The 10,326-nt window shown below is 48.1% G+C and overlaps 1 protein-coding gene across 10 annotated transcripts in view; it reads right to left on the minus strand.

The window, feature by feature from the left end:
- Nucleotides 1-10,326, minus strand: part of EIPR1 (EARP complex and GARP complex interacting protein 1) — a 173,420-nt gene that overhangs the window by 18,426 nt on the left and 144,668 nt on the right. For all 10 annotated transcript variants that reach the window (XR_002728297.2, XM_023198726.2, XM_023198717.2 and 7 more), the window contains one exon: nt 6,119-6,218. Coding sequence is in view for 9 of the 10 variants with exons in the window: in XM_023198726.2 (XP_023054494.1) it covers nt 6,119-6,218 (100 nt within the window). In the remaining variant the exon portion in view is untranslated. The remainder of the gene's footprint in view (nt 1-6,118; nt 6,219-10,326) is intronic.

Here is a 10,326-nt window from a genome sequence, read left to right on the forward strand (position 1 = left end):
CTTGGGGCGTGGCTGACTTCTTGCAGTCATAACTCAACACCAAATCCCCCAGGAAACACTCAGCAGGTCCTTCTGTGTGCGAGGCCCGTGGCGGGTCCCTCTTCCGTGCGTGAGGCCCGTGGCGTGTCCCTCTTCCGTGCATGAGGCCCGTGGCGGGTCCTTCTTCCGTGCGTGAGGCCCGTGGTGGGTCCTTCTTCCATGCATGAGGCCTGTGGCGTGTTCTTGCATGAGTGAGGCTGGTGGCAGGTGCAGGCGTCTGGGGCCATCCCTGCTTCCCCACTCCCGTGTTCCTCGTCCCCACACGGCCTCCAGCCTGGGAATGACGGCACACACAGGGTCCATGCAGGCTCATTTGGAATGTTTAGATTCTTCCCTCTAACTGCACAAGGGAAGAGCTCTCATATCATTAAGGTCTCCAGAAGCGGGAACAACTAGTGGAAGTGGGTGGCCAGGCACCATCTTTTCCGGGACGCCTGCTGCCGGGAAGGCAGAGCGTACACCGTTCTGTGTTTCTCTCACTAAGTACAATGAAAGCCTGGACACTGCACATACAACAGAGGGTGATTTGAAAGTTGGAGAGAGAGGGCAGGCCCACGAGGGGCATGAGGAGACACGCGGTGGGGCTCCCTGGGGTCTCCTTCTGCCTCATTCACCCCAGACCTGGAGCTGAAGAAGCGGGCAGCCAGGAACCACCACCAAGTAAGGCCCCAGAAGAGCCCACTGGAAGCCACGTTTTCAAAAAGGGGCAGCTGAGTAGGACACAAAACCTCGAGACAGTAACCACGTACTCCAGACAAGCAGCCCCGAAAAACCACGTCCGCGCTACCCCCACAACAGGGAAGCCTGGACTCCGTGCCCCCCGCACGGCGAGGGTGGTGGAAGGAGGCCCAGACACCTGTGCCTCTTAACCAAAGTGGACCATGACGTCACTGTCAAATGCATAGCGATCGGCCCCTCCAGAGAAAGCAGGCGACGATCTTCAGCATCCGAGTCATCTCAGCTCTCAGCCCTGGGACAAGGGACAATGCATAAAAGGAAAAACTGACAAACTGCACTTCATCGACATGGAGAACCTTCCGGACAATGGAGCATTACTCAGTGATAAAAAGAAATGCGCTTTCAAGCCATGAAAAGACCTGGAGAAACCTTCGCTGCTTATTACTACGGGACAGAAGCCAATCTAAAAACCATCCACACTGTATGGTCCCAACTCTGTGACATCTTGGAAAAGGCAAAACGATGGAGATGGTGAAAACATCGGGTGTGCAAAGGGCTTGGAGGGAGAGCATGAGGAAAGAGTCATGGTTGGGGCACAGAGGATTTTCAGGGCCGTGAAACAACTCTGTGACACCACAGTGGAGGACAGGCGTCTGTGTGACACCACAGTGGAGGACAGGCGTCTGTGTGACACCACAGTGGAGGACAGGCGTCTGTGTGACACCACAGTGGAGGACAGGCGTCAGGGCACATTTGTCCAAACCCACAGAACGTCCAGCACCAAGAGGGAACCCTAATGTCAATGAGGGGCTCTGGGAGACGGTGATGTGCCCGCGTGGGTTCATCAGTGATAACAAAGGTCCCACACGGGGATATGCTGAGAGTGGGGGAGGCTGTGGGAAATCTCTGTATCATCCACTCAATGTTGCCGTGAACTTAAAACTGTTCTGAAAAAAAAAAAAAAGAGAAACTTTTGCTCTGAAAAAGACCCTACTAAAAAGAGGAAAAGAAAAGTGACAGAATAGGAAAGAACATTGCCAGCCGCCTCCACCTCTCAGGAGCAGAGACTTAAAACGCGAAGGGAACGTCTCCTCCTTCAGGATGAACCACCCGTCCCGCCCACATGTTTGTCCAGAACTCAGTCCCACGGCCACACCAGGCTGCAGAGGGGCTGGGGAGTGAGGCTTGTCCTGGTTTGTGTTGCCATAGAGGACAGGAGACAGACACTAGGACAAGGAGCTGCCAACGAACACCCCCACGACAATGACAGCCACACGCAGGGGTGAGCACGCTTGATTTCTAGACAAGAAAACCATGGCTGCAGGCGAGCTGAGGAGGTCCCGGTGCTGCTGTCCCATTCTCCGTGTTCAGGTCCTCTCAGGGTTTACCTCCCCCTTCTTTTTTTTTTTTTTTTTGAGATGGAGTCTCGCTCTGTTGCCAGGCTGGAGTGTAGTGGTGTGATCTTGGCTCACTGCAACCTCTGTCTCCCAGGTTCAAGCAATTCTCCCTGTCCCAGGCTCCTGACTAGCTGGGATGGCAGGCACGTGTCACGCCTGGCTAATTTATTTTTATTTTTATTTTTAGTAGAGACGGGGTTTCACGACGTTGGCCAGGCTGCCCTTGAACTCCTGATGTAAGGTGATCCACCCGCCTCAGCCTCCCAAAGTGCTGGGATTACAGGCGTGAGCCACCACGCCTGGCCTCGCTCCCACTTCTAAGTGAGAGCATAGTTTGGGTGGAGGATGGGAGGAGCGAGGACTGTAAACGCCCCATCGGTGCTGTGCTTATTACCTGGGTCATGAAGTCATCTGCACAGCACACCCCTGTGACATGCAAGTTACCTACGTCACAACCTGCACGTGTACCCCTGGACCTAAAACGAAAGTGTAAAGATAAATAAATACAATTTTAATAAAATATCAGAAATAAAAAGACAATTGAATCCACCTATGGGCACATTGCTGTGAACAGGAGGGTGGCCGCTGGAACCAGTGGTCAGGTTCTACACACGAAGTTCTCCACTTTAACAAAACAAGCTTCTTTCTTTCCTCTGCACCGCGTCTCTTCCAGTTTGGAGAACAAGAAAGATGAAAACAGAACAGGCTTTCCAAGGTGCACTGGCAAGGGGCCACGGAACCCACCAACCGCCCACCAAGTTCTGAGCCCCTCCCCACGAGCCCTGACATTAAACTCGGCTTCTGCCCTCCGCTCTCTTGGTCCCCAAAACACAACCGCTGTTTGCATTTACAGACACCCTGAACGTGGCGTTGCTGCTGTCGCTAGGAGCACCCCCCAGCTTATGTTGGTTTATCTGATCCTCCTGCGGTACATTTTAAACCTCTGATCAGAAACTTTCCAACAGAAACACTGTGCTCCTGAAGCACACTCCCTTCCTTCGAAGAGGTGCTGTGTGTCACGCCAAGCAGATGGCACTCTCTAGATGGCCACCTTCAAGGAGCTCCTGCTCTCCTGCGTGAACAGAAGGCAGAGGTGGCAGCAAATCCTCACACAAGCTTCCTTCTTCCGGCTTACTGTCGGCTCCTTGACAGAAGCTATTTATTTCATGGCAAGTGAAAGCTGGGAGAGGCGAAGATGAATGAGCAAGCACAGACACAGGGCGGCCATCCCTCTGCCCTCACTGGGCTCTGTGGCCCCCACGGAACCTTCCACTCCAGGCCTCCCCGAGTTCTGCTAATGATTATAAATGGCAAAGAATCTCCGATTTAATTGCAAAAGGTAATGATGCAGTGAGCATGAGATTAGATTCACCACAGAAGGCAATATCCTCAAACAATAAAAAAACATTGAGAAGCTGGGTGTGAAGATGGCTGAAATCGATAGGAAGGTTTCTGTATTAAATACTGTAGTGGAGGGTCACAAAGTGATATTGACAGAACTGCTGACAGTGGATAAAAAAGGGGGAGAGAAAACTAAATTGATCTCTGCAGAAAATAAGTTACAGATTAATCACCCTACCATGAAATCCATTTGAGATGACCGAGGCCCTGAAGATGTGTTCACAGTTTGATTACAGAATAGGTCTCCAAAGTTGGGGCGGATGAGAACCTGCCGCATCCTAACGTGTGGGACTTGGGGTTTCCTTTCTCCCTGGCAACCTCCCTGAGATGGCGAGCACAGTAGGTGTGCAGAAGGCTCCAGCCAGCTCTTCCCACACCGGGAGCTGAGCCCTCTCCCCAAATGTCTACACCAGGAGCGGGACCCTCTGCCCAAGTGTCTACACCAGGAGCGGAGCCCTCTGCCCAAGTGTCTACACCAGGAGCAGAGTCATCTCCCCAAGTGTCTACACCAGGAGCAGAGCCCTCTCCCCAAATGTCTACACCAGGAGCGGGACCCTCTGCCCAAGTGTCTACACCAGGAGCTGAGCCCTCTGCTCAAGTGTCTGCACCAGGAGCTGAGCCCTCTCCCCAAGTGTCTACACCAGGAGCAGAGTCATCTCCCCAAGTGTCTGCACCAGGAGCAGAGCCCTCTCTCCAAGTTTCTGCACCAGGAGCTGAGCCCTCTGCCCAAGTGTCTGCACCAGGAGCTGAGCTCTCTGCCCAAGTGTCTACACCAGGAGCAGAGCCGTCTCCCCAAGTGTCTGCACCAGGAGCTGAGCCCTCTCCCCAAGTGTCTACACCAGGAGTGGAGCCCTCTGCCTAAGTCTCCATAGCAGGAGTGGAGCCCTCTGCCTAAGTGTCTGCACCAGGAGCGGAGCCCTCTCCCCAGGTGTCTACACAAGGAGCTGGGCCCTCTGCCCAAGTGTCTTGCCTAAAGCCTACCATGAGCCTGGCGTTTCAATAGGAAAGTATTTTCCTCCTTCTTGCTGGCAGTTTACAGTTAAGTAGGAATGCCCTGCGAAAACGCAGACAGGGAAGGGACAAGGACGGCATCGCCTTCGACCACGACCAGGACTCTGCCGAATCTCCCGGAAGGTGGGAGACGGGAACATATCTCCGCGGCCTGCAGGTGTGGTCCGCAGGGGTCCATCTCAGGCATGAAATACGATTCCAGTTTCCTGTTTCATCTTAAAAGTTTGTGTGAAATTTGCATCCTACTCCAAGATATGAAGCTATGCCTCCTATTTAAAGTTTCTCATACAAATAATAAATCTGTTCCTTAAATACCATTGAGGCTCTGGATGAATGCCCACCACTTCATTCCACAGTGAAGGCTGTGAGACTCCCTTTTGTCCATTCAGAGGTTTAGAGCTTTAACAGGACGTTTAATATGTTTAAGTCTTACTTCTGTGCCACTTATTAATAATGATGGACCATTATTCATGCCACCTCGTCAGCCTAGCGGGGTGAGGAAAGGACTTATTAATATTCTAAGGCACCATGAGGGAGAAAGCTAAAAAAACATGTTAGGAACAAATAAATATAAGATGAGGCCATCACTGGAGAAATCTATCCAATGGATGCTTGCGCGATCCCTTTGACTGTGTGTAGGCAACGCGGCCCCCGAGGCATAAATGACATTGTAAGTGCTGTCAGTTCAAAGTTCTTCCCTTTTCTCTTTTCTAAAGTGGTTACTTTGACATAAAGAAACGCAATGAAATTATGAATGCATGTAAAAACCACATTTTAAAGCAGAAAATTTTAAGAAATCAAATATGAAAAATATATATTAATATTTACTCTGTGAGAGACAAAGTATTCAAACGATGCATATTTAAAAGCAAAACTCATCCCAAAGAAAGTGCTAAATGTTATTTTCATAACTCATGCAAATACACGAAAAGAGCGAGGCACCACTATGAAGTTAAAATGTTATAACTGCTCCTACTTAAAGTATGATTTTACCCAAATATACTTTAAGAATCCATTCATCAAAAGGACAGTGCGCTTGAAACAGTACAAAATACTCCTGGGCATCCCACTCCCTCCTGTGCTTAAAGTGCAGCAAAAGGCAGATGTTTTGCAAACAACCGGGTTGTGTGGGTCATATCTCACAAGCCCTGAGTGACATCTAAACGGCTTTCACCTGAAAGACCCCATCACTCAGTTCTTTGATTGATGATTCAGTCTGTTCATTAACTAAGGTCAAAATTCTAAACTGTTGTGAATCAAGAATTATATTCTGAATTTAGCCCAAAGGCCCTATTTATTCATTTATTATTTTTTATTATACTTTAAGTTCTAGGGTACCTGTGCACAACGTGCAGGTTTGTTACATATGTATACATGTGCCATGCTGGTGTGCTGCACCCATTAACTCATCATTTACATTAGGTGTATCTCCTAATGTTATCCCTCCCCGCTCCCGCCACCCCAGGCCCTGGTGTGTGATGTTCCCCACCCTGTGTCAAGTGTTCTCACTGTTCAGTTCCCACCTATGAGTGAGAACGTGCGGTTTCGTTTAAAAATACAAAAACAAATGCTGTGTTGTTCCTTTTACTTACCACAGCCTGGCTTGAGCTTTCCTGTAAATCCCACAGCAGGATATGGTTATCGGCCAATGAAATGATTTTCTTCCCATCTCCCATTGGCTCCCACACGACACTAAGAGAAAGAGAAGTACCCAATGTTAACATAAACATTTGAGATACCCAGGCTGGTAGCTAAGAGCTGTGATACACATTCTTCGTGACGTAGGGACTCTGTTCCTGGCCTGTAGTCGCTAGAGTATTTATTACATTGTCATCTGGCAAAGCCTGACAACACTTTTATTGTCTCACTGTTATGGACTGAATTGTGCTCCCCTCCCCAGATTCATGTGTGGAAGTCCTAGCCCCCCACCCGGTGTGACGCTGCAGATGATCCTCCATGTACATGGGGGCTACGTCCCCACATCCATCGTAAGTTTAAAATCCCATGAGCTGAAAATGCAGTGAATGTCAGAGCCTACTCATCGTCAGAACCAGCCTAGCCTACCTTAAACACGCTCACAACACTCACATCAGCCTACAGCTAGGAAAATCATCCAACACAAGACCTCCTTTATAAGAAAGTGCTGAATATCTCATGTAATGGATTGGATATCACACTGAAAGTGAAAGGTATAATGGTTGTATGGGACTTAAAATGCAATTTCTACAAATGCATAGTGCTTCCGTGCCACTGTAAAGTCAAGAAGCCATAAGTCAGGGACTGCCTGTACTTGAAATGGAACCTTTGGGAGGTGATTAGGGTTAGAGGAGGTCATGAGGGTAGGGCCCTCGCAATGGGACTCATGCCCTCATAAGAAGAGACGAAGAGGCCTGGAGGGCAGGCTTCCTCTGTCTCTCTCCATCACGTGAGGACACAGCGAGAAGGCAGCTGTCTGCACATCAGGAAGGGAGTCCTCACCAGGAAATGAATCAGCCACCACTTTGATCCCGGACTTCCCGTCCCAGGAACACATTTTCACGTTGACACCACCCAGTATGTGGCACTTTTTCTGGCAGCCCAAGCTAAGACACTCACCAACGTGGGCTTCATCAGGAACTAAGGAATGGACACTGACCAGCAGTGGCCAACAAGATGTGAGGGAGGCCTGTGGGGGCTGGAGGGTGGAGAGTCTTAGGGAGGCAGAGGGGAGAAGGTGATTTGCACAGGATGCCCACATCCTTTGCAGCGATCTCCTTAGGCACGCAAGGATAATGGCAAAATATTGGAGGAGACAGGAGGACAGAGTTCAGAGCAGGGCAGAGGAGCTGCCACCGGCCACACCAGGCTCAGGGTCTGCCCTGCCTGTGACGTGAGGCCATTTCCTAATGTTTGAACCAGTTGGAGCCACAATTTCCCATCATCTGCAGCCAAAGCCATCCTAAATGATACAATGTGTATTCAGTTACTGGACAAAGACCAAAATCCTCTCACCTCTGCAATAAAGCCATAAAGAGACCAAGAATTTTTCAGTGTGGTCACAAATATGGATCTCTGTTTTCTCTGGTGAAATTCTTAAACACTTATTTACAAAGAAGGGAATTTAATTCCATGTGCTTTAACGTGTGAGTAATTAAAGACATCATTAAGGTACTACACTATTTCTTTTTTTTTTTTTTTTTTCTTGAGACAGAGTCTCGCTCTGTCACCCAGGCTGGGGTGCAGAGGCCGGATCTCAGCTCACTGCAAGCTCTGCCTCCCGGGTTTACGCCATTCTCCTGCCTCAGTCTCCCGAGTAGCTGGGACTACAGGCGCCCGCCACCTCGCCCGGCTAGTTTTTTGTATTTTTTAGTAGAGACGGGGTTTCACCGTGTTAGCCAGGATGGTCTCGATCTCCTGACCTCATGATCCGCCTGTCTCAGCCTCCCAAAGTGCTGGGATTACAGGCCTGAGCCACCGCGCCCGGCCACACTATTTCTTTTTAAACAGAACACAATACGAATTGATTGGGGGCACCCTCAAGCATACCTCCCTTACACCATCATCTCGAGACTGTCCATGGAGCTATTATTACTTGTAATCACATTAACATCATTCAAAACCACAATCTCTTTCTCATTTGTAGCTTAAGGAACACACAGAAAGCTCACAGTACTGTGATCAAAGGCACATCACGCCTACATTAGACCAAGAGTTTATTGTCTCTTATCTAATCATAATCATAATAAACACATAATATGTAGTAAACAAGACAAAAACTCTATCGCTAGGATGCGGAAAAACCTGCTCCAAAACCCACTGCTCACATCCAGTTAAGACAATGGCTGATCCTAATGGTGAAGATACTTGTTTGGAGCAAAATGATGACACTTCTCTCCATAGCCCAGTTATTGCAGGTAAACACAGGTAGAGTTCGAACAGCTTGACAATGAATTCCAAGGAACAAAAGGAATGCAGGGAGAGAAGGATGTCACGGGCAGCCCACGGATCTTGTGCTGGTGGGGTAATACACTGACCCCATGTGGAACATTTTCTATATGACGGGCAGTAAATTTAGATGGATTCATAAGCTCCCCAGCAGATCTCACTTAGAACTCACATGGGCTTCCCACCAAAAACAAGCAAGCAAAAGGCTGGAGCAAGGAGTATCCGTGTGGGCTATGCCAGCGAGTGCAGTGCCAGTGACTTCTCAGAGTGGGACCAGCAAGATGCAGTCTACGTCAGCACCAAGACAGTTGGGGTCTTTATAGAAGCTCCAGAAAGGCAGAGATTCCCTTCCCAACTAACTCACACATCGCAGGATGAGAACTAGCCAGTCTGATGTCAAAGACTACCTAATTATGAATCAAAGTTAAGAGCTCATAAGTTATCCACGTGTTTCCCATAGACCAGTTTTAATAATGCACAAACACCAATCTTGGCTACCTCCTTTGGTGCCATGAATATCTGACTACAGTGTCTCTAAATAGAGCAAAGGTTTCTGAATCATACAACCCACATATTAAAACTCTTCTGTGTTCCCCACAATGACCGGCAACCTTTGGGGCACACAATACTTAACACCTGTCGATGAATTCTAAGAGTGAAGAATTCCAGGTAAGAGTGAAGATGTCATATTAACAAATGAGACTATTGTAAAATAAATTTAGTTATAACCATTAGTACATTTGGATTTGGAAAAGAGCCAACAACTCTAGAATGAGGCAATGTTTTAAAGGCCTCTGGACAACTCTGAAGCTTCGAACACTGTGTTTTAAAGAGCAGCATCCTCAAGCCCTTCCTCAGAAGATAAGGGTGCCCCTTCCAACTGCCCACAGTCCCAACCTGTGTCATCATCTGGTTTCTAAATCCACAAGAGAACAAAATTGTGGACGAGGAGGGAAAAGGGGTGGCTCTAAACAGAAATGTAGGTGATTCAGCAAGCTATAAAAGATGATTAATTCAGAGCAAAATAGATTGGGGGAAAGGAAACAAAATACAGGAATTGATAAGACTCCATAACCCAGGGCAGTTGGTTTTGGATGGAATTTGAAACACTAGCGTGTACTCACAAAGCGGTAAGAGCAGCACTGTCTTAGTTTGTAGAAGGAACTGTTCCTAGTCATGGCCAAGAATCACTGGGGTTTACCTGTAGGAAGTTCTAGCTAAAAAGCAGTAAACATCAAAATACGTTTTGAAAAGTTTTCATCTAAATGTTTTAATGTTATTGAGGTTAAACATAGGTGCTTAATACAACTCAAGAAAAGTAACCTCATACAATTGCAATTTGTCAATTAACAAATAAAAAAATTAAAAAGAATAACCCTAAATATTTCAGATAGCTAAGATTTTAATCCAAATTTTTTTAAAAATTGAGTTAAACTCAAGTAAAAGCACTGTACAAAGAGGTATATGTTATATCCTACTGGAGATTAGTGAAGAATCTGAAGCCGCCCTCTGTGAAGCAGCATGCTCCATAGAGGGAGGCAGACACCAGCATCACAGGTCAAATCTGATGGCAGATATTCAGAAACCACGTGTCACAAAAAGGCTACAACCAGCAAGACCCTGCATGGTACCAGTCTGAGATACTACTTCCAGGCCCCACATGAGAATCTTCAGAGGCCCCACTGGCTACCCTGATACACCCCACAGAGTGCGACTGTCACCTTAGCTGAGAAACCCCCATGGCCACTCCCAGGCAGTAAGGGAGGTTTCACTCCCCAACCCCTCAAGAGCAATGCTAAATACACGAGTCGGGGCACACCCAACACGGCCCTGGTACACTCTAGAGCATTCAGTGAGTCAGATGCACACCCAACAC

Source organism: Piliocolobus tephrosceles, chromosome 15, assembly GCF_002776525.5.
Source record: "Piliocolobus tephrosceles isolate RC106 chromosome 15, ASM277652v3, whole genome shotgun sequence".
Taxonomy (NCBI): Eukaryota; Metazoa; Chordata; class Mammalia; order Primates; family Cercopithecidae; genus Piliocolobus; species Piliocolobus tephrosceles.